This window comes from Micrasema longulum, unplaced genomic scaffold, assembly GCF_059751315.1.
Source record: "Micrasema longulum isolate JH-2025_06_02 unplaced genomic scaffold, ASM5975131v1 h1tg001303l, whole genome shotgun sequence".
Classification (NCBI taxonomy): Eukaryota; Metazoa; Arthropoda; class Insecta; order Trichoptera; family Brachycentridae; genus Micrasema; species Micrasema longulum.
Window position 1 is genome coordinate 51,379 of NW_028278490.1, and position 26,051 is coordinate 77,429.

Consider the following 26,051-nt stretch of genomic DNA (forward strand, 5'->3'; position numbering starts at 1 on the left):
CTACCTGCCGTTCAGGCAGCTGAGGCTAACGGGGTGGTCATTTCCATTAACTGGGAGATTCCCTGGCACACTTTCTCCAAGGGGGTACCACTGGGCGACGGGCTTCCTCGGATTGTCCAACATCTCTAGCCAGTGGTCGCGTCCTATTCCAATATAGCTGGAGCCAATGGCCGTGCAGCCCATCAACTCGTTGGAGCCGATCCTAGAACAGTGGACAAACATTTGTGGACGGGCAAGAAAGATTTTATTGTTTATTTATTTATTCTTTCAAAATTACACTTGTTTACATATTCACTATCTTATTAAGGCTTTTTAGGCTGTGCCCGTGTTAAACCATAATAATTAACAATTAAAAGTACATAGTAAAATAAATTAAATTACAATAACATGTGATGCAATAGAATAACAATCCAGAAAAACAAAGTATAAATAATAAAATTCCAAAGAAGATAACTTAAAAAAAAAAAACAGATTTAAATATTAAAATATAAATTATACAAGTTTAGTTACATACATAATTAAATATACAAAATAATAGCATCATTGAAATCAATAGAAAATAATACAAAAACATGTAAGAAATTAAAGTGATAAATTATATGCCAAATAACAGTGAGCACTAAATTAAATAATACAAAAATAAGTTATGAAAAAATATCAAACGTTTATCAAAACACAATTTATAATTCGGACCTTTAATTGTTTTAACGCAGCATTCTCAAGAAGGTTTTAATTCACCAAATATTGTAACTAATGATACCATAAAATAATAATCCATCAAATACCTATAAACATACTTTAAAATTGGTAAACGGTTTATCAAAAGTAGTAAGTGCAAAATTGACTAAAATAAGGAAATATCACATACTGATGAAAATACATGAAATGTATTTAAAATAATAAATTGTATTTTCAAAATCAATACGGATATTGTAGAGAAATGTTTTCATACATAAATTAAAGAAATATTTTTTTTAAAAATCACAAAAAAAAACGTGACATGTGACGGCGGCCTTCATAGTTGTGACGTCAAGATTAATGACAATGTTTTAAACAAATTTGAATGGTCAGCAACAAATAAACACGAATCGTGGCGTATTAAGCTAGGGTTTCCTAGGACAGCGGTGCCCGTATTTTAACGGTGTTATCAACACCATTTCCCTAGGAAACCACTCTCTAGTCGACGTTACAACGGCTGTCCACTGCATCACCGTTCACTACGGCCGTTAAAATACGGGCACCGCTGTCCTAGGAAACCCTAGCTTTAGGGGCGTGGCCAATGGAATGGCCGTTTTTGCGAGAATTCAAAATTACAAATTTAAAAGTAATTTTTATGCTACTAATAAGTAACAAAAATATTTTTTTTATTAGACAGTATTTCATAGACCTTTATTACTTTTAAAATGTTTAAAAAAAGTGATATTTCCCTATTACAAAAAAAGATCTCAAGGATGTGTAAAGAACAATAAGTGGTCTATAGTCTATACCAGCGGTGGCCAACCAGTCGATCGCGGCTATTAAGTCTGTCGATCGTGATAAGGCTAAGAAATTGGGCAGTTTGTCAAATTTATCAGTAAAGGTTTAATAATGATATTAAGGCGCTTACGAATGGATCATATTTCACTGAAAAATGAAATTCTTACACTGCGCTGTAATATATTTTTGAAAGCAAGGTCAGGGTCTTTGGTTTCCAATGAAGAATGCACTTATTTTTTAAAAATTACCGAACAATTTCACTCGTTTTGGTTCCGCATATTTATGTGGATCAAAATAAACTAAAAGTAAGCACCGTTCTCGCATGACAGTCGCTCATACGTTGGATTCTTTAAGGTTGCCAATATCCAACATCCAACTTAAAACCTGACTTTGCCACTCTAGCAAAAGATGCTCACACCAAGTTGTTACTCAGAATTATTTTCAATTTTGTCCTGTGTTTTTTCATACAGTAAAGGAATTTTTAAAAATGCGTATTTTGTGTCACTTATCTAATCATATTGCATGCATCATATAAAAAAAGCAATTAAATCAAAGGCAAAGTTTACTATAAAACTAACGATTGGTAGATCGCACGGACTCTCGACAGTGAAAATTAGACCTCAGGTCTAATCAATTGGCCACCCGCGGGCTAGTATTCTGAACGGAATTGCGCGCGAATAGATCGCTCTGTTAGCGTGTATTTGGTAAATGCGTTTTCTACCCGCGCTCTTGCGTTCAAAATATCATCCCAGGGGTGGTTTTCTGGATCTTTTCTACCCTCTAGTTTAAAGTTTTTTTTCAATACGACGACACCTTTATTCATATAATGGCTACACTGATGATTAAACGTAAAAAAACTACACGTGGACCCAATAAATCAAGTAATTTTTTTCTTACACGGGTGGTAATTTGATATCATTATTTTCGAAGACAGGAGAGGACTAAAAGAAATGTTGTTTATTTGGTTATTAATTATTGTTTTCTTATTATTGATTTATTGGGTCCACGTGTAGTATTTAGTGAACATGATAAAAAAAAAGGAATCAATTAATTAGTTACGTAAACCTTGACGAAGAAGCTTGTTTGCTTTGAAACCGGTCGGTAGAAAATAAAAATTAGTGGTCAAAAATAAAGTTGTTTTATTTATTTTATTATGATGATTTTCATTTAAAACATTATTGCGGGTTTAAGCAATACCCAAAACACTTAATTAAGTTGAATTGACCGAACCGTATTAGTTTTATTTCCGTTTTTGAAGCATTTTTTTAACGCTATTTGACGTTTGATCATCAGTATGGCCATTATATGTAGCAAAATATCGTCGCATTAAAAAAAATCTTCAAATTAATCACTTCCTAGGCAGAGAAGATCCAGAATACCACCCCAGCGGTCTGATTCTGAGTCCGTGCTATCGCAAGTTAACGCGGAAATTAACAAGGCCGCGCTTTATTTCGAACGTAAATTCAAATCCGTATTCTGGGCTGGTATTCCAAACGCTCTCGTGGCCGTATTATCTCGTGTATGTAAATACGTGCCACGAGAGTGGTTCAGAATAGCACCCCTGTTAACACGAGCTCGTGTTAAATTATCGTGAACTTAGAATCAGACTGCAGGTCTATACGATAGGTATGTAGGGCCGATTAAATTAGCCGAATTTTCTAGCAAGTAACAGTATAAATAATCATCATTCTAAAAATGTGTGTGGTAAACATAGAATTAAGAATAGTCCAGAAGGAGCGTAGAATCAAATTTGAATACATCAGACGGTGTCCAAAAATTCCCCCACCATGCCCCACTTTTGCCGCGCGCATTCGTGATGTCGCATTCGTGATGTCGCATTCGTGATGTCACCGCGTAATGTTGCACGATGGGAAAAAATATAATCATAACACAAATGTAAGGTAAAAAAAAGCAATCTGTTAATTTCTCTAAAATTTTATTGTGCACGCGGAAATATTGATTGACACAACAGAGTAGAAAAGTAATGGGCCATTTAATAGGAGTAATTGAATTAATGAACTTTGAACTTAAAATATTAAAAAAAAATATTTTACATAAAACGGATATTTTTATATCATGTTGAATAATATTTGATGTTTTAAAGATAATGTCGGTCAAATGTCCACCACAAAGTTGTTTAATATTAGGTTCAATTTTCATTAGCTCTCTCATTAGATGAGCAAAGTAGGGTAAAAAAAATTACTACCCTGGCAACACTAAAGAAATGTCCATTTTGATTTCTTCGACAATCTGACAGATGGAAAAATAATTCAACTTTTAAGATGAATCAATTATACGATACGCTATAACTTCCAGGGGGTTATCAGTGAAACTAATATTAATTTTATTTAAACTTTGCAAAAATTCTAGGATCAAATTGCTACTACATAAAGATGTATACCGCCAGAGACACAATATTTCAATATCATTGATGTATAAATCCGTAAATAAATTTTCTGTTAGGGCTCTACTTTGGTACACATTAATTTGTCAGCATGCGTCGCACTCCGAGTATAAACACAAGTTGGTACATGATTACTACACCAGGTTTACTAGTATGGAAGGGCTAGCTGTTCCTAGATATTGCAAAAGGACACTGCAATACAGTATACCTAAAATATTTAACATGTTACTAAACAATATTAAAAATACTGAATTAAATACAGGAGTGAGACGTTTGCTCAAGTTATGGTTAATGGCAAAAAGTTTTTTGTATTAGTGATAGCTTTTAATTTTTGATAATGTAATATGTAATGTTTTTCAAGTAAAATTATTGTTAATGTAGGTTAAGTGTAAATAATCACTTGATGCAATTTATAAGAACCTGCTGATGAGTTGTATGTATGCAACTCAGCTATTTTTCTAATATTAAAAAAAAAAAAAAAAGTAATGTATTTGCTACTTACACATTCCGTTGCTAATTACACATGAAATGTGATCCCATCCTATTTCTTTAAGATCCTAGCAGCATTTCTACACTTTAAAAGGACACAACACGGCATAGTTGGATTCAAATCAGGAGTTGCGTACTGAGCGACGTCTATAAAGAAACTAATGGGTCAAAACGTAAAACTACTCATTTATGAGTAGTTTAGTCGCCTTCTGTTTGATGCTCGTATGCGGTTTCTGGACTATTCTTAATTCTATGGTGGTGAAATTAAAAAGAAATGTATTTATTAATTATTCATGAAAAGTGTGTTACCTGTCATAGTCGATAACTTTGACCAACAGGCTAACTTCTTCTACATTTCCGGCGGGAACATCAAATACCAGCGCTTCGTTGTAAACAGGGCACAGCGTGTTCTTTTTGACAGTCGTCTTCTTCTTCTTGATTCTTTTGCCTTGGCAAATAAGGTACACCTTCACATAGGGATCTGAAAATAATAATAAAAATAGTCAAATTTTTCGTATGTGCTACCGGGTAGGTGTCGCGTCAGACGAAAACTCATCCTGTGTCGTAGGTAAAGATTGGTTTATGTAAGGTTAGATTATGTAAGAAAATACAATTTTTTCCAACCGTAATTCGTAGTTGAGCTCATTATTTTGAAATTCTGAAACTTTGCGATATCCATCATAACTTTTGAACCAAATGAAATAATTTCAATCTAGAAAAAACTTTTAACGTTTATTAATTATAAATTTGATAATAATACTTCTGTTATATTAAAATAGCATATCTGTGACAAATTATGTTTTTTACATTGAAGTAAAGTGGAATTCAGATTTTTATTTCAACCTAAAAAAGCATTTTTATGACGAAAGTAGACTTTTGTGTTTTATTCACGTAGAAAATAGCTTATTGCGATAATTTCTGCATTTTTAACTTCAAAACAGCAAAAAGCGGACTACCGTGTTTTATCCCGTAATAAGATATTATCAATGAAATGATACGATTAGGACTCTTTAGATACGAGTATATCTAAAAGTTCGTATAGCTATGCTTGCTGAATTGGTTAAACGTAAGTACCCAAAATCTCTACACCATCGTTATTATTTTTTTTAGCGTCGCAACCCCCGTAAAATCATATTTTTAAACATCGATCAAAGTTTTATTTTGGCAAAAAAGTGTCTCCCTGTTATGTATTATCACTTGCCATGAATTCTACCATCAATTTATTCCATTTCACTATATTTATGACATGTTTTGAATAACTTAAAAAATAACTTTAATTATAAATAACGTATTCACCGGAGGCCCTGTTATACATATAAGAAATGCTAACATATATTCAAAATGTGTATTTTTTATAATAATAATAATAACAATATTTGGCTGATTTATATAGCGCCATTTTTGTAAAAAATCACCTCAAGGGCGCTTTACAATTGTATACCTAAACTTACATTCTAACTAAACTAAAGTGATATATTATATTTCCAGATTTTAAATTGAGGGTATGATAGTCTAAAGAAGTGGGATTTTAGTTGGGATCTGAACTGACTGGAACTGTCGATGATTCGTAAGTTTGAAGGCAATTGGTTTTAGGCAGAGGGGCCGGCAGCGGCAAAAGCACGATTTCCAAATCTAGTGTTTGGGGAGCGCCGGATTTCGATAAGTTTTCCTCTTCCTGAATCAAATGCTGACCTAAGAGTAGATTTTCTTTGACATGTATTTTCCCTAATACAAAGGTCCGATAGGTATTTTGGAGCCATTTCATGAAGGGATTTGAATACTGCCCAGCAAAGCTTGTATTTTATTCTCTCTGGAGCTTTTTAACCAGTGCAAATCTCGAAGATGTGAGAATATTTTTTTACTCCCGTAGTAAGCCTTGCTGCTGCATTGAAAACAGATTGAAGTTTATTAGTTTGATATTTTGGTATGAATTTGAATTTGCCAATTCTAGGATTATTACTTTCTCCGTACTTTGAAATATAAATACGTCAGTATGTTTAGAGTGAGTAATATAAATTAACGAAGGCCAAAAGTTCCAAAGTTGTGCAGAAAAGTTCGAAAGATATGTTGACCCTTTTTACTGATTAGCTAATTTACGCAGGTGTCAAATAAAATAAAACAAAAAAAAACAAAAGTCATTTTTATTTATTAACCATCTAGGATTTTCTTTTCATAGTTTTTTTATTTTTTTATTTATTTGATTTAGTTCTATGATTAACATAGTCTAATACATATTTACAACACCATATTTACATCTATAGTTATTCTAACATTATTTATCACTATTATACACTTAATATCCTAATTTATAATATTTACTGTTTCATATGTACATTTTCATTAATTATATTCACTATTTACACTAAACATCACCTAATATTTTTCACATATATACTTTTTACGTTTAATTTTAAATATATTTACATTAATTTCATTTTTTATGCTTTCTGTCATTTCCTCAAATAGTTGTATTCCCTTGTACATAGGCAGTTCTGGGACATTGCTTTTGATTTCTTTTCCAGTCTTATATTTTTAGATCCTCTTGTTGCATAGTTATGAAAGAACTCATTATTTTTTAGTTTATTTTGAAAATATCTCGGAACTATTCCTTTAATAATTTTGTTTATTTCATTGGAAACATTGAATTTGATTCTTTGATCAATTGTCGTGATATCTAGAAGTTGAATCATTTTCTTAACTTTTGTTCGTCTCCCACATCTTAATCTTATCCTCATCGCCTTGTTTTGTATTATTTGGAGTCTCTTTAGATCTCCTCCATTACTTAAATATAAAATACTGGAGTAATTTATTTTTATTTCACTTTCGTTTATGCGTCACTGTAAAAGAAATAATCTAGAATTTATATACATCGTGTATTTTGCATTATAGTTCCACTATGGTCCGGTCCTATGGCCGTTTTCACACCACAGCAAAAATCCTCCCGGCCCGTCTCTGAGGGAGTTTTTCGTTTCAAGATTCTTTTACTTTTTTAACATATTATTCTCTGGACAATATGTATATTTATGTATTATTTTTATATATACCTAATTTTATCTTATTATTGTAATCATTTCTATGTATATGTATGAATTAAGATATTCCATTTTGTAATGTACATATATATGAATAAATAAAATTGAATAAAATAACATAAGATGGATTGACTTTTTAAAATGATTTTATTTATTAATTGAATCTTCCTTTTCCCCTACAGAATGATTAATTTGTAGATTTTAATTTTTTGCCCGCGTTTACACTTTGCTTCATATCTGGCCACACTGGTGATTAAACATCAAATAAATATGAACACGTGAAATTAAACATGATAATTATCATTTAAAATATTATTGTGACCTTAAGCATTATCCAAAACGCTTAATTAGGTTGAATTGACCAAAACGTATTAGGTTTTTTCCGTTTTTTAAACAGTTTTCTAGATCATTTGACGGTTAATCATCAGTGTAGCCATTATACGAAGCAAAATGTATTCGCATTCAAAAAATAAAAATCCCCAAATTAACCACTTTCTAGGGCGTGGAGAAGGTTTAAAATATCACACCAGTACACCACGAGGCCGACTAACCTCCACCTGATTTCCACCAAAGAAATAAAACGAAAAAATAAAATAATAAATAAGTATCCACCCGTCCTGATTTTATCGGGCGGGTGGATTGGGACGATACACGTTAAATGGGCCATTCAAATGAAATGGAATAAAATCCTTTATTTGTCGTTTGCTTTCCATTTATACTAAAGAGGACGTTTAACGTTTAAATCTATTCAAGTTTACGTTAGATAAACAAAGTGATCTGTCATTATTATGCCTATAAATCTAAGAAACACAAACGTGAAGTCGTTTACACGCATCCTTTGAGATTTTCATGGACTCCAAAACACGCCAGTCATGTATCTTATCCACAGATTATATAGTACAAGTCTTATCTTATAGTAGTATCTTGCGAGGAACACAAGAATCGCCTAGAAAACGGGTGTGTGGGGGAGGGGGGGGGGGTATTCCCGATATTAGAACTGTTTTTCATAAAAAAAGTATTTAGACACAGATACAGTGGTAACAGACCTACAGATTTCACCATATACGTAATACATATATTTGCTACGGGTGTTTTGCTAGCCATAATAGTATCTACATGTCTAAACATGCGAATACCGAATTTATTCATAAAATAAATTAACAATAATTCTGAACTTACAATGATAACTGGTTATAAAAAAGATTTTTATTTGGTATTCTTAACAACTTTTTAAATAAACAAGTGGCGGTAATTTTTGTAATATAATATTGAAACTGAACATTTTTTTTTTTTAGAATCATCAGTAATCATGGATCACATTATATTATATATTGTTTAAATTATATCAACGGATTATAACCACGACAAAGCTGGCAGAAGAACGAACATTCTTAACTACAATATTTTGAGTTGGTCCAAATGTTTGTATACAAGAACTGGACATCATATTAAGCGTGGTAGGCGAACATACAAACCACTGCACTATGAGGCTGATTTATCTTCACTCGATTTCTTTTTAAGGTTTTTTTACCTAAGAGCAGCCCTCGAGTTGATAACGCTCGTTCAAGGTTCTGTTTTTAAAACCAAAACAATAAGTATTATTTATCCGCCCCGACACATATTCATAAATATCCAAAGTTTTGTCTATTCGGGATGCTTGGGAATTACTAGGAAATACATCTCTCGTTCGGGATGTTTCGGAATTGCTCAGACGCTCGTCATTAGTTAGCACGGTTCAATTTCGCAAGGACACAAATTCGGTCCTATGAAACGCCTGCTGACGTCACTCAACATAAACGTTTTCGTTTTCACTGTAGTATCTCGGCGGAAAGGATGCAGCGCAGTTTCTCCAGGTGGCAAATTGGAAGACGGCGACTGAGGACAGACAGAGTTGGAGGCGAAAGTTGCAGGAGGCCAAATCTCGATATGGGCTATAGCGCCATCGGAAAGAGAGAGAGAGTAGTATCTCGGCTACGCCGTAAATGTTCTATAAAAGAATTTGGGTTGTTTCGGTTATTACTGGGGTAGTGGATAACGCGTCGGATATCTCCATATAACACGTTTGCTATTTACGAAGCCAGTTCGAGTGGATTTCGAAATATCCCGAACGGATAACGAGTCGGGTAATTAAGAATATGCCGCCCGGACACAAAATGGTATCTAATTACTTAGCTTCATTATTTGATAAGACAAGTAATCGAACTATTCGAGCATTATTAGTGAGGTGTTATTCGAACATCACATCACTAGTGAGGTATACATTAGTATGTATAAGTGTGATGATTGAATCCTGTCGCTTCTCTTCCAAAACTCCATCCGGCCTTTGAGAGTTCTCTTTATTCCGCCCTCATAATGCTGCTTCACATTCCCCCGTACGCCACCGTATCGCCGTGAATAATAACCGTAACAATCGAGATTCCGACAAAAAGACCCGCATTTATAACTGTCAAAATGTTTCCCGCGCAATATGTAGGCAATGCGAAAATCGGAATGAGAAAAGGTGAAAACGGAAGAATTTTACACAGTCATCTTCCTAACGAGAACATTCGCCTTCACAAAGGCGCGCTTAGCACACGTCTATCATGAAACATACTCGAATGACATGTTGATTGGCAATAAAAAGCAATTTTAATATTTAGAATATATTTATGTATTTATTCATATTTTTGCTCACAAACTATAATTAATAATAAAAATAATGTGACCTCACTGGGGTTTCCCGTGCCGAGGACACTTAACAAAACACCTTTTTAAAATTATTTTGAGAATAAACAAAGAAGACTAACCTTAAAAAACGAAGATAATTAACAAATATTCATACAGTTTTAAAAACAAGGTATTTATATCCATCAATATTATTTATATTACAAAACACACAATGAAAATAACAAAAACCTAACATAAGCTATACACTTGTGGAGCAGTTGATTCAATATTGGTATGGGCGAATGAGACAATCCATTTTACTTCTACCTAGCTCCACTATCCATTTTTAAAAGCCTTTTTAAACATTTCCGTGTTACTAATTGTTTTAATAGATAGTGGAAGTAGATTATAGATTTTAATTGAATAATACTCAAAATCCCTTTGTCCGAAAGTGGTTTTAGTTTGTATTTGTTTAAGTTGTCTATGTGTTGAGGATCTAGTGATTATATTATTTGTATGTGATGTATTGTGGGGGTTATGTCTTTCATTTGAGTAAGAGTAGTTTTTGAATCTATAAGTTAGTATTGTTTTAGCGTATAATTGTTTTGGTGTCATAAGTTGTGATTTGTGGAATATTTCTTCAGTAGATATCTGTATCGGGACTCTCGAGTATTATTTCAATTACGGATTTTTGTGCAACAAATACACTATTTAAAACTGTGTCACTCGCACCACAATTATTTATATTGATGACGTATAATTAAATACACACGTTGAATTTTAATATTGAAACAAAATTAAACGATGAAAAAAAATATATTTAGCGTCAGATATTAAAAAAATCACCTCACATCGTTCCAAAAGAAGCAACATTATTGATGATTGAATTGTTAATTCTAAACGAATAGTTAGGTAAATATTTAAGGTACTTAAAGAAGTAGGCAGAGAAGATAGAACACCATATCACTCTTTTTTTGCCTTTTTTTGTCTCAAAACTCAATAAGGATGTGAGCTACTTTTAGAAACTGAACTTGTCTGGTGAGCTACCCATACAAATTTCATCCTTTATAGTTTTTTATCATCGGCCCTCATCTTACCATACATAATATTTTTATATTAAATAGTTTAAATAAATAAGAACATTAGATTAACAATAAACATAAAATATTTATTTATAAACAAATAATAATTGAAAATAGATGTGAAAAAATAATTGGTGAAAAGAATGGCATTCACTTTCCTCCACAATTTTTTCAATTCTCGGTGAGTACCTTATCACTTCCATCCGAATCAAGATGTAAATCTGTGAGTCTGTTTCTATATTTACTCTTAACAAACTTCATAGTAGAAATCGTTAATTCACATAAGTAGGTAGGACAAAACAATGCCTTCGTTTTGTGCGCATTTCCAACTAAAATTGGATACTTTTCTTTTGGGACGAAAGGCCATACAGATTCTATAGTTGAGGCAACACTCTTAAGCGACAAATCAAATTGAAATTCTATCAATTCCATTTCTGATGAAGGGCCATCTTCTTGAAAATTTTCATAACAAACATTGCGAAACAATAAGGACGTACGGTGCACTCCCTAATTAAAAACCGAAGCGGTGATACAAATGAGCGAGAGAGAGGCAAAGTGTATGACGCAGTTCGCATCAATCGTAATACATAGCTGACCGCTTCCGTATTTTACTTCGTCTGTACGCACAAATCGTTATATTACAGTGGGAAATTTTTATGCATTTCATTGAAATTTAGCACATTTCGGAGTTAAATAATAAAATTTACTAGGCAAATTTAATATCCTACGCGAGCCACCAACAAAGCCTCTGTGAGCTACCGGTAGCTGACGAGCTACCGTGTGGCGATCACTGTTCTACATTAATACATTTTATCACGCACGCACGCAAATTATTCCGACTTTTGATATGTCTGTTTAAATTGATTGAAATCTCAAAGAACATTTTTTTAAATCCCATGAGGTATACATGAAGTAACTTAAGTAAACGCTCACGAAAATGCATGTTCTGTTATGCCCCGTGCGCCGGTTACTGACATTTTATTAAAAAAACATTTTACAACCCCAAATAAAATAAGTTGAATACTCTGAATACTCTACATGCAAAAAATTTCACTGTAATTCAGTCACATTTGAAACGCCAGAGTCGCCTGTCATCACATACATTTTTGACATACGCCAGACCGCGCCGCGGCGTTATAATTCTAAAAAATATTAATTTACTTATAAGTTCGGTGAAATATTTTGAGCTGGACGCACGTCGGATTGAATAGAAAATTTTTCGAAAAATGTATTTTTTGATTTATTTTTTTTCATTTATAAACCCTTACGGATTACATACGAGTATACTTACAAAATATTTGTGCTTTTTTAAATTCATATTCTATTCTTAATGATAATATTTTTAACATCTTTTGTAAAGGTTGTCTGAGTCTTTTGTTTAGTTTTGTCTGATAGTTTATTGTATAATTTCAGTCTCCGGTTTACTAGTCTCAACTGTCCTTGTCTCGTTTTAGAAGGTTGTACATGATATTGTTCTGATATTCTCGTATCGTGTCCATGTCATGATACATAATAAAAATAATAAGTATATACCTTATATTATGGTAGGTAACTAATGAACATTGCTCAACTCTGTATTAAAAATTACTCGCAGCTTTGACCTTTAAAACTCAATTTCTTTGAGCTGTTTTACTTTAGTATGAGAGTAATGAATTGGAAAATCGGGTAATGTAAGTTCATGTAGATAAATAACGCAAAAGTTTTTATATCTCACTAGCAGGCAATAGTCGGTTATCGCCGACTGTTCCATGCTAGAGAATTCGGCCCCTCGGGCCTCAGTTGATCGGCCTCGGGCCTCGGTTGGTGAGGATCTCGAGGACCTTGAAATACCCCCTGGGGTTCAAATGTTTTTTTTGTTCAGACCAATCTAAATGTGATAAATAATAAATTGTCTGCAGAAAAATGCTTCCCAACCCGCATAAAAATTACAGACATATTAAATATCTATACAAAAAGTTCGGTTAGTAAGTGATTAACATTGGACAAGTGTGGTAGTGTTGTGATCATGTAGGTATATCAATTACTTTTGACAGCGAGATGTCATCGTCTTATGTAACCTTGTGTTAGATTATGGGTAAGTTTAAGTGTTTCTAGTTTTTCAGGCCGTCTATGTCTAGGGTTTTATGCCTTTGTTTTTTTCAAGCTGTTTTAATATGTTTATAAATACGACTGTTTTGTATATAAAAAAAGATAAAAAAGGGTTTTTGGATTATACTGATTATAGAAATGTATATAAGCAAAAAGTTCACTTCACCATTAAAATACCAGGTAGTTCACTTCACCCGCCAGGGAGGGTAAAGTGGTATAATTTGGACTGAAAAGCTATCAAGAAATCACAACAAAAAAATATGATTTAAAAGAACTGATATTTTCAGTCTGGAAACATTTCAGTGCTCGCTACTGTATATAATGACGTACTTTTTGTAGATGCGTAGACTTTTTATTACATTCCTTAGGTGGTTCTTTATTTCTGTTAGGAATTATAATTGACAACAGAAAGTACGTTGAACTCGGTGATGTCGATGTGTAAAACAACCTTTGAAAGAAAATGACATGTAATTTTCCTTTAAAAAATTCTCCTAAAGAAAGGCATAAAGTTTTACAGCTTTTGTTTTAATATTAAAATCTCAGTAAATATGAACCAAGCTTCATGAATATCTGATACATATCTACACTTATTATTTTATAACCGTGTTATTTATTTCATTGGTAATAGTTCTAGGTAACTATTTGTTACTATTGTTAAAAATTTGTTTTAAACTTCTTTATTAGTGTTTTTTTTTTCTTTTTTCGTTTCTTTTCTTGAATTAATTTATAAGTAAAAAATATTTCTCTTTTTCATTTTTTTTACATCATTATATATTTTTAAACATAAACATATACTATTTACCTAAATATTAGTTTTTAATAATAAAACATTTTTTTTTTTTTATGTTATTCACAATTGTTTTCTTAGTTTTTTTTTCAACTGGTTCAAAGTATTTCTAATACCAAATTATCCTTTTTTTATTGATAATTCTATTACCAGTTGGTAATATTTTATTATTTTATATAGTTTATATTTCTTAGACTTTCTTAATTTGTTAATTAATAATATTGTTTTAAATGCTCTGTATTACTTATGCTTACATGTATGTATATTTAATTGTATTTGTAACTAATATGTAAAAGGCACTAAGTGCCGTTTATTTCAATAAAATAAAAAAAAAAAAAAATATAGACAATTAATCACGTAAGTGGTTTCTTTGTATTTTTATTGACGATTTAACAGTGAATATTTTTCAGTTTTAAGTCTGAATCTTGGCTACGAAGATTAAATAAAAGATAAAACTAAGTTTTAGCTGTTTTATATTACAAAAACCAACACACTGTTGGTTTAATTGAATGTGCAGAAAACAGACAGTCCACAATTAAAAAAAATAAGAGATATTAATGTTTTCAGGTGTAGTAAGGTCAATTCGATGTTCTGCTAACTGTATTAATCACCTTCTGAAAATGGTGTCGATCACAAAAACGGCATTTGTCAATTTGCAGAAAATGCCCTCAGCACTAGGAAAATTTTAAGGGTACTTTAAAAATCTGGTCAAATACATAAATAGATTCTTGTTTGTAATATAAAAAACAAATGTATTCATTGTTTATCATTTGTTTAAGCCAAAAACATTCCAACTGTTGTGAAGGTTTGATTATTCACCTTTTTTACAAAGGTTTATTTAGTTGGTTTACAAACAATGAAAAATAATACATAATACACATAAATATTGAAACAATAAAAAAAAAATGGACACTACTTATTTTTCATTAATTACATGTAAACACTAACTAAATACATATTTATATAAAATGAGCAAAATAAATGATTAAATAAGTGTAAATTATTGTAAAAATTGAAAAAAAATGCAAAAATTGTACGAATTAATAATAAAACAAACATGAATAAAATGCGTATTTAATTACAATTAATAATAAAAATTATTAAAATAAAATATTAAAAAAAACATTCAATAATGTAAAACTAATAAAAACAATTCATAAAATACTAATAAAAACAATTAACAAAATATGCATCGAAACAAAACCAGAAATGTAATCCATCAAAATAAAATGTAAAAAAATAATATATATATAAATTAATTAAATAAATAAAAGACGAGTGATACTTTAATCGACAAATTTAGAAAACTTTCTTTGATTCGTCTTTTATTTATATAATAAATTACAATGAACTTCCATCAAGAATTTTCACTAACAAACTTAAATGTTTTACATATATAAATTAATATAAGGTGCTATTATTTCAGTTTCAGTTTTCTATGGCTGGCTGCCTTCTGCACAACTACGTTCAATTGGTCCTGACGAAGAAACGAGTACGTCACGGAACCGGTAGACGTAGAAAAGTCAGTAAGTGGTTATATACAAATATTTAATAACATTGAGTATTTAACTATGTTTCGGTTTCTGCCGAAACTAGAGCGGAAGCCCAAATTTAGTTTCAGTTCCTGCTAAAAATCTTGTTTCGGTCTGTCACTAGTGGAATCTGCATATATGTGACAATAATTTAAACAAATTTTGTTTTATGAATAAGCCCAGTTTTGTTATACTTATTTAGCGAAAAATTAATAAATAAAACATGAAAAAGTGAAAACCAAATACGCAAGAAATTGATTTGACGTCTGGCTATGTTTTATGAACGCGTTACCAAATATAAAGATATCAATCCCCAAGTGACACAAGGCGTGGTGATGTAAGCCTGCGGAGTCCACAATAATACGTGGAATATTCCCAAGGCCGTACAAATACCTTATCTGGGTCTGGTTTAGGGGATGTTTTGTGGGGGCGGGGGTGGTATGGGGTGGCTATAAATCATCAGGCTGTATACCATGCCACCTGTTGTCACCTCGCCGTTCACCCTGTATTCATAGTAAATAGACAATGGCTTAAATCGCACCCCTAAGAAACAGTCGGAAAAATAAAAGCGAGGAAAGATATCTCAATAAAGACGAAGAAATTTTTAAAGAAGGAAATGCAAAAATCTCGCAAATAAAAAAATTAAAGACTCGATTAATAAAGTTTAAAAAAAAGGTTTATAGATATTTGAATAAATATAAAAACACTTATGAGAAGGGAATTTAAAGGTTAGAAATAGGTCTGTAAATGTAGACTTTTACCCTTTCACCACCTTTACTCCCCCCTGTGCTCCCATGAGCAATAAAATTCTACACTATTCTATAATAGTGTAGAATTTTATTCTTTACTTAATTTAATTGCTATTTTTTTTAATTTTAATTCTTACGTATTTTTTTGCATCATAACAGAATCTTCTCTACCCCCTAGAGCTGGCCAACCCAAATTGCACCCTGGGCCGCATCGACGACCTAAAATTTCCCCAAAGGCCGCACATACAGACATTATACAAAAATTATTAATTTTTTTTATTACAACGAATTTCATACTTATTGATTTTTTATAAGTATTATAAAAAAAATGAATGAAGAGGTAGTCTCTAAGTACAATCAGGGATTTTGTGAAAAAAAAAACTATACTACAACCAGATGTGAAAAGAAAACATACATTAAACCAAAAAAAAAATGTATTTGTACAGTAATAAACATTTTTGGTAGTCAAAATTACTAATTAAACACATAACTCAAACAATATTAAAAAAACATTTTATATAAAAATAAAAATTTCAATTTTTCAATTTCAATTTTATTTATTAATATATATGTACATTAAAAAATGGAATATCTTTATTCATACATTTAGAAATAATTCAAACAACATGGTAAAATAAGGTAAATATAAAAATAACACATAATAGCCAGAAAACTCCCTCAGAGACGTGAAAAATATCAATGTCCAAAGTAATATTGTTTAACATAGAGAAAGCCCTTCCAACAGGCGTAACCATTGGCAGGTTGGTCCTGTATATTGGAATGTTAAACAGTCTATGCTGGCGCTGTCTAAGGTAATTATCCGGAACATAAAAGCTAATGCTCCGCATAATTTCAGTACTGTCAATAATACCGCGCAACAATCGAAATAGGTGCGTAGTTAAATACACATTCCTTCTGGTCTTCGAACTGCGGTAACCAAGCATACCCTGGAGGAACTCAGTGGGATAAAGTCATGGATATATCCGTACTTCCTCATGTAGAGAAACCGTGATGAAATGACCACTTCTATCAGTGCGAGATTTCAGATGCTTTTCGCTTAATTAATTTTTCTAAATCTTTTTCAATAGTTGAAGTTGCACACCTTAACTGGTTTTCCGGATTTACGTCTGTTATTGACCCCCTATTTTAATATTTATTATGTTTTATTTTGGAAAAAAGTTTCATAAACGTATGTAAATTCAAAGGCACTTTTTTGAATAAAACATATTATATTAGAACATTTTGTTGGGTTATGTACTAACTATAAATTAAAATTTATGGAATCACGTCGTACATATTTTTTAGTTCAATATTGCACTGTAGGTTGATTTATTCCATTTGTAAGGTTTTTGAAACAGTGGAAATATCAACTCAAATGCTTTCTCATAATTTACTAGTGCTTTAAAACGACAATTAAAGGCTACTATTAATTTTCTTATTTCGTCATACATGACCGCGGGCCGCGGGTTGGCCAGGGCTGCCCTAGAGAGTGGTTAATTTCAGGATTTTTATTTTTTCCATGCGACTACATTTTGATTCATATATGGCCACGCTGATTATTAAACGTAAAATGATGTATAAAACTGTTTAAAAAACGGAAAAAAAACTAATAGGATTTGGTCAATTAAACACAATGAAGTGTTTTGGGTAATGTTCAAGGTCCCAATAATGTTCTAAATAAAAATCATGTTTGGTTAAACCTGTTCGTATTTATTTGATATTAAATCTTCAGGGTGGCCATATATGAAGCAAAATGTAGTCGTGTGCAAAAAATTAAAATCCACAACAATCAACAGTGGTGAATTACAACTAATAATACCCAGGCTTGAGAAAAATCGCATTTAGTTTTTGTATTCTCACAAGGAATTAAACCCGGAACTTTGTGGCTTAGCTAAACAAGCATTTTAGCCATTAAATCACGCAGGTGATCAATTGTTTTATCTATGTATTTTGAAAAATCATAATTAAGCATTTTTGAAATAAAATATTTTTTTTGATTTTACCATGAATTTTCTTAAATTAAGTCGGCCTCTTGGTTTGATGGTCAGCGCGTTTGCCTGCCATACAAGGGGTCTCGGATTCGATTCCTGACATGATTAATGTAAAATATTTATTCGAATGGGTGTTTTTACACTGGAATATTTCATAGTCCCTTTCATAGTACCCGAAGCCTAAGACTGATCATCTTACCTTCATGTTATAAAAATTATTAAGATACGCTGCGGGTGGTGTACTGATGCAGTGCCCTATGCCCCATTACGTGCAGAGAGAGAATGATGATGATGATGATTTTCTCAAATTTAACAATTTGTGTAGGTACGTTGATAAATAAAAAAATAGTAATAAATATGGCCGAGTCCTTAAAATGCCTAGATTTCCGTTACAAAAAGTACTCCATCTTTATTGAAATATCTGCAAAGTTAATTTTCTTTTTGCCAGGGGATGAAGTTTTCCTGTTGCCTGTTGCCTGTTGCTTGCTTGCCTTAATCATAATATAATAACTGGGAATGAAATGGAATGCGGCCCAGTCATGACGCAACTACCGAGCGTTATTAACTTAAATTAAAAACGCAAGACTGAAAAATGGCTGCCATTTGTACTAGGGACTTAAAATACCGAGTATAAACATAAACGGCTTTTAAACGTGAAGTGAGAAACGGAAAATATGAAAGACGTGTGTTGTCAAGTTTTATAATTATACGTTGTTGATTATGTGTTTTGTGTATTTTATTTTTGCGCCGCTTCAGTCCAACAGCCCAATCGCGTAATTAAATCACATTAGCTTTTCGTGACCTTTCCAGGAATCGATTTCGGAATTTTCCGTGCGTGAGAAAAGCGTCTTAGCCACGGGGTCGCCGTTAATCATATTAGTCGAAACGGTACTTGTTCCATTAAAAAAAGGAATAACCCGCTAAGCTTATGTTTTAAAGACTCTGCAGTAAAAAAAAGAGAGAATATGGAAGAAAGTTATGAAAAATACACAACACTTTGACCGAGGAAAAAGCTTTGATTGAAGAAAAAACTTTGATTGAGGGAAAAGATTGTATGGAATTTTTTTCGTGCAACTTGCGGGAATCGAACCCGCGACGCCATTGACGTTTGCAGATGATTCTATAAATGTAAAAAAATTAAAAACTTCGAAGCTGAAAGGGTTAAGTAACATCTATAATACGTCGTGTAAATTATTTAAATGACTGGCAAGTCCGGACACTTTCAGAATAAAGCGCTTTCGTGTGTTTTGGTTAATACCCTCCCCGATTCCATTTATATGTATGTAGGTAGTTAGCACTTAAGTAGTAAATGTAAGCTTAACCACGAGAACTTGCTTCGAGTCAAATTTACTTAAAATGATATTTAACAACAGTGAATTCTTGCTCAGGCATGAAAATATATTGATAAAATAATTCACAGACACAAACGTTTTTTTGCATTTTTGGACCGAAAAATCCTGATATTTTATATGCATAGTAAATCTGTATCTAATAACTATTGAATCGATTCTTATGATAGTAAAAATAATTAATTAAATAATAATAAAAAGATAATCTCCGTATTGCGTAAATTCGTTATTAAATAAAAAATAGTCGATTGAATTCATACGTCATTGGTTAGTCGTTTTCCAAGAAAGCGCTTAATATTTGTAACATTGTTCAAAATCACAGAGCGAGTATTTATTTCAGAAAAAAAATTTGATCAAAAACGTAAAAAAGAGATTTACATCCTAATTAACCGCTATACAAACAGTTTACTGATGGGTGCTCAAATATTAGTGTTTATACTCGTAAAAGATGAAATTTACCGCAGATTTACAAATTATTAATTTTAAAAATTTAAAGATTTTTTTGTATTTAATTTACATATTTTTCCACATAAAAAACCAAACATATAAACAAATATATAATTACTATAATATGTCGATAAAAAAGATACATAAAACGTGGTCATAAGGCATAATTTTTAAAGTAACTCAATATTCTAATCATTCATTTTAAGAGGGCGACTGTGTAAAAAATAGTGACAAAACATATGTGGTCTTATTGAATTGTAATAGGCGGCCTCCGTGGTGTAGTGGTCAAGACGCTTGACTCACGCACAGAAGGTTCCGGGTTCGATTCCCGGTGAGAACACAAAAATTAAAAATGTGATTTTTCTCAAGCCTGGTTGTTTTGTAGTGTAATTCACCACTGTAATTGGGCCTCCTGGCCTGTTGTGGTGCAAAAAAAAAATACTTTATGATTATCTCTTTTTCTTAAACCTTCACGAGAAAACTAATAAATTTTATTATATTAATTTGATTTATTTAGGATATCAACAATAGTACAGCAAATACACATGGTACAAACGAAAAAACATAAAATGAAACCAAAAACAGATAACCATAAAAAAAGAGTGTGAAAATTTATGTAATAATCAATGTTAAATTATAATGAACGTTCTGCCTAAAACCAAAATTTTGTCAGTTAAATTAAAAACGTATTATAAAGAATTAACTCTTAAGACTGTGTTAAAAAATCATATTTTGAAATACAGGTATTAAAAAACAAAAGCTCCTTTGTTTTTCATATCTCCGTGGCGGGATTAAAGTATGAGTAAAAAGGAACTCTATAAATCTCAACCAAAGATTAAATAAATAAAAAACGTATTATAAAGAATTAACTCTTAAGACTTTGTTAAAAAATCACTATGCAAACGGTGCTGTAACGTCGGGTTATATTAACCAAAATACGAGATATTTTGAAATACAGGTATTTAAAAACAAAAGCTCCTTTGTTTTTCATATCTCCGTGGCGGGAATAAAGTAAATGTACTACAGCTCTTATTTCATTTCATTTCATTTATTTCATTTATTTATTCAGATATTTAGAACATTACAGAAAAAGACCCAATTCATTCTAAATACAATAATAAATCACAAATTACAGTAGATAATTATGTTATTAAAATAATATAACAAAATGTAAAAAGAAAAATTAAATGTTAGAAAGTGCTTTCCTAAGGGAAGGCCCACTGTCGTGAAATATGTCGACATCCGAGGCGATGCGATTAAGTAGCAAGATTGCCCTACCAACCGGCATAACCATTGGCAGGTTGGTTCTGCATCGCGGTAGGTAAAACAATCGATGCTGTCTTTGTCGAAGATAGTTATCAGGTACGAACAGACCTACATCCATCAGAATTTCTGAGTTATGTATGCGACCACCGATCAACTGGAAAAAGTGAACACCCAAATGAACGTCCCTCCTCCTCCATAATGACTGATAGCCTAGCATTCCCAGTAAAAAGTCAGTTGGGAAGAGCCAAGGATAATATCCACACTCTTTAAGGTACAGATAGCGCAGAAATTTTTTCTGCACTCTCTCCACCATCAAAGAGTATCGAGTCTCATGTGGCGACCAAATAATGGAACTAAACTCCAAACGACTTCTTACCAAGGAATTATACAATGTCCTCAAAATCTGAGTGTAAGAAAAGATCTTGGCATTTCTAAGAACAAAACCAAGCATTTTAAGGGAGTCATTACATAGATTAACTATATGAAGATTAAAAGATAACTGAGCATCAAACAACACCCCGAGATCTCTGGACGTTGAAACCCTTTCAAGTCTTACTCCGTCCATGAGATAACGATAGTATATTGTTTTGGATGCTCTTGTGTATGCCATTACAAAACATTTGGAAACATTGAAGAACAATTTGTTTTGTTTGCTCCATTGAATTATATTTTGAATGTCACACTGAAGTTTAATACAATCAGAAGAAGTCAGTATTTCACAAAAAATTTTTAGGTCGTCAGCAAATAAGAGAAAATTACAAAATTTTATGACTTTACCAATATCATTTATAAAGATTAAAAATAACAATGGTCCCAAATTAGATCCTTGAGGAACCCCTGAAGAGGTATTAAATGTTTCAGATTGATACAGTCCATATGACACATATTGCTTACGATCTGTAAGATAATTTGTGAATAGCTTCAGAAGAATGTCGCTAAAGCCAATCCTCTGAAGTTTCAGAAGCAAAAGTTGGTGATCTACCTTATCAAACGCTTTGGAAAAATCGTTGTACGAACAGTCTACTTGAGCACCTTTGTCGAGTGACTTAGTGACAAAATTCGTAAACACCATCAAATTTGTATTGGTTGAACGCCCAGGCCGAAATCCATGTTGTTCGTTTGTTATGTGGACGGATGTCTTATGTAGAATTATTGTGCAATACTGTTGCTCTTCCAAAATAAAATGTATTGTACACAATGTAAAATTCTGAGTTGCTTCTTTGGTCGCTGCTCTATATTTAAGGTAAAATCGTTTGACACCTGTGTGTCATCGATCACTAGACTTTGACCCGCACACATTTCCATAATTCTCAAATAATAACAATTTGATCGAGGCCTGTTTTTGGCAAAGTATGATTTCATTATATGAAAAAAAAACGAGAGAGATAAATAAAGTATCAATTCTTGTATTCAATGTAGACTCATGTGACATCATAACCACACAATAGTCAAATGACAATTTTATGAAAATCTTATATTTAGTTTATACCTTAAACAACAAAAAAAAACAAATAGAGAAAATTAAAAGTCAAAAGGAAATAAGATTATAAATTTAGCAAAAAAAAAACATATCCATTGTTAAAAAAATCAAAAATAATTATCACTTCTAACCAATTTCGTAACAAATAAATAAACAAATTTAGTTGGAAAATTTCCCCAGGTAGCGTATCATATTCATTTTATGCTAATATTGATTTTATCATAAAGCTCCATACTTATTCACCGTATCAGAGAATAATTCAAGAAAAAAATACAAGTTTATCGTTCGAACATTTTACTACGAAAAGTCATTAAAATATGATTTATCTACTTTGATGTTCCCATGTAGGTACGTGGTATTAGTCGAAGCATAAAAGTTCAAATCGTATGACAATATCAGTGAACATTAATTAACAGGATATGCCACAATTGACATTATCATGATCGTATAACTTCCAACTTCCGACGTGGATTCAGTCCTAAGGAAATTGTATTATATAATCACGAATCAATACTAACTTAGGCTTCAAGTACAAACATGTTAAATGTGAAATCATGAGATTCAGATAGTATTTGTTTATTGATTTATAGCATATTTTAACGGTTTATATTTGCTAATCGTCACAGCAAATATTGCAACAAATCTTTGTAATTTAGTCTGTGGCGAACGCATCTCCCAATGCAGTTCTTGTCTAAGCTTTTTTGCATGAAACAATGTGAACCGAGCGGGTGCAATCGCATGAGCGATCTTCAAAAAAGGGGCTATCTCGAGTGTAGTGCTTTAAATTACTTTTATTCATGCAGATCTAGTGTCTTTAGACATTCTATTAATCTTTGGTTGAGATTTACAGAGTTCCCTTTTACTCATATTTTAACCACTTATATTTATTCACACGGCCAGCGATACGTTTTTTTGGTAGTCAGATTGATTCAGTTCAAATAGTTCAGGAATCAAGATTACAATTTAATCCTTATATTTATAACTTTAACAAAGGGATTGCACATACGGACAAATATCTAATGAATCAAGAAACTGTAATGTGGGTGTCTTTTGAGAACTTTCTGGCGATGTGGTTATGGCTTTAAAGTGATTTCAAATCCAAGTTTCAAACCCATGACTTCAAATGAAATATTCAAGATCATCAAAGACCAGCCAAGATGTAATTTTTTTCAAGATGAAATTTTTTCGTTTTCTACGCTTCCCCACATTTTTTACTGACGCCAGGTTTCGGTCAATTTAGCAACTATGAATATTTTAACCAATAATAGTTTGTTTAGCATTTTTTAATGGATAAAATTAATAATTTAGAATACTTGTAACCAATAATAGTTTATTTACCATTTCGAATAGATTAAATTAAAAATTTAGAATGTTTGTAACAAATGATATGGCGATGCGTGAGCTGGTTCTCGGCAGTAGGTATATAAAATTTTGCAAATGTCACAGCGCAAATGGATGCAAGGAAATGGAGTGAATGGACTGACCTTTTTAGTTGATTTTCTTGTTTTCTCCAAACTTAGCTGAGGCGGCGATAAGGCGGAGCGAGCGGCGAAACTTTCAACCGAAACATGCACTTCGATTGCGGTCAAATCGGACACTGACCCCAGGTGGCAAAATCATCAACTCAATAGTTATTAGAACTATAAAGGTGCAAAAGGGACAGGATTCAAGTGGGCGAGAGAAAAGGAGACAGGCATAGGAATTTATTTACGCTGTGACACATTTTCAATCGGCCTAACCATGCCCCCCAGCTTGACAGAACGCAGTCCTTTAAAAAAAAACAACAACAAAAAAAACTGTATGTTTATATACGCGATAATGAAAGAAAAAAAACAAACTATAAATTACATATAAACATATCATGGAATATCTTTTCCATTTTTAGATTAACACCTGATTAGGCAGGTGATAGAGCGTTTGAGCGACGAAAGGACGCATTCAAATAATCCTAACTATGTTGTAATGACAACAAGCTAAATTAACATAAAGAGCGAAAACTAACTAAATTTCTTAATTAATTATAAGTAAGTGGACTGTATTTTTAATGTTTTATTGATTAGGCAAAGGGCAAACCTTTACGACAGGACGCCTATATATGCCTGTTTTTGTTCGGACATTTACTACTCTAACTACACCGTCACTTCCGGGAAAAATGTCTTCGATTATCCCAAGCGGCCAAATGAATGGTGGACTATTATCTGATTTAAGTAGAACTACAGTGCCTTTCCGAATGGAATCTGTGTCTGTGTTCCATTTTTGACGCGCTTGAAGAGTATTAAGATACTCTTTTTTCCATCTTTTCCAAAACGATTGAACTAAATGATCGACATATCGTTTTCGATGTAAGAGATTTATAAGTGTTTTCAGTGGGTAATGACTTGAGAGGAGTCAGCGTAAGAAAGTGCGCTGGGGTTAAAGCCAAAGGTTCCGAAGGATCGGAACTTAAACAAGAAAGCGGTCTTGAATTTAAAATTGATTCAATTTGCGCAAGTACTGTCGACATTTCTTCAAATGTAAGTAGTTGTTTTCCGACCACCCTATTGAGATGGAGTTTGACACATCGGACGTTACTCTCCCAAATTCCTCCAAAATGAGGGGCGGACGGTGGATTGAATTTCCAATCTATCTGATTTTCTCGTAATTCTGTCGCGAATTTATTATTAAAGTCCCGAGACTCCAGTAGAGTGTAGACAGAATCGAGATGAGACTTTGCTCCTATGAAATTGGTTCCACAGTCAGAATACATAACCTTTACTGGTCCACGTCGCGATAAAAATCGTTTGAATGCGTTTATAAACGATTCCGTGCTTAGATCGGAGGCTAGTTCAATATGAACTGCCTTAGTGATTAGACATACAAACAAGCATAAGTATGATTTTACACTGCGTACACCTCTTTTCCTCCAAGGTACGATACTTAAAGGACCGGCGTAGTCTACCCCGCAATGGGAAAAGGCTTTGGCCTCATTTACTCGACAGGCGGGTAAGTCTGCCATTAGCGGAAATTGCGATTTTGGATTTGACTTAAAACAAATATTACATAATTGCACACGTTTGCGTACTATGTTACGCGCTGATAAAATCCAATAATTTTGTCGTAAAAGTGATATAAGTAATTGCGGGCCTGTGTGTAGGTATTTACGATGATAATAATCAATCAGAAGATCGACAATGTGACCTCGACTAGGTAAAATAATCGGATGCCGGCTATCGTAGGGCAAGTCTGATTTTCCC

General features: G+C 32.3%; 1 protein-coding gene across 1 annotated transcript in view; it reads right to left on the reverse strand.

The window, feature by feature from the left end:
* The window catches only part of LOC148275985 (synaptotagmin-6-like), a 41,330-nt gene continuing 15,279 nt past the window's right edge, over positions 1 to 26,051 (reverse strand). Inside the window, exons 3-4 of the mRNA XM_088234933.1 lie at positions 4,679 to 4,850; positions 1 to 202 (exon numbers count right to left, since the gene is read on the reverse strand). Coding sequence (XP_088091059.1) covers positions 1 to 202; positions 4,679 to 4,850 — 374 coding nt within the window. The remainder of the gene's footprint in view (positions 203 to 4,678; positions 4,851 to 26,051) is intronic.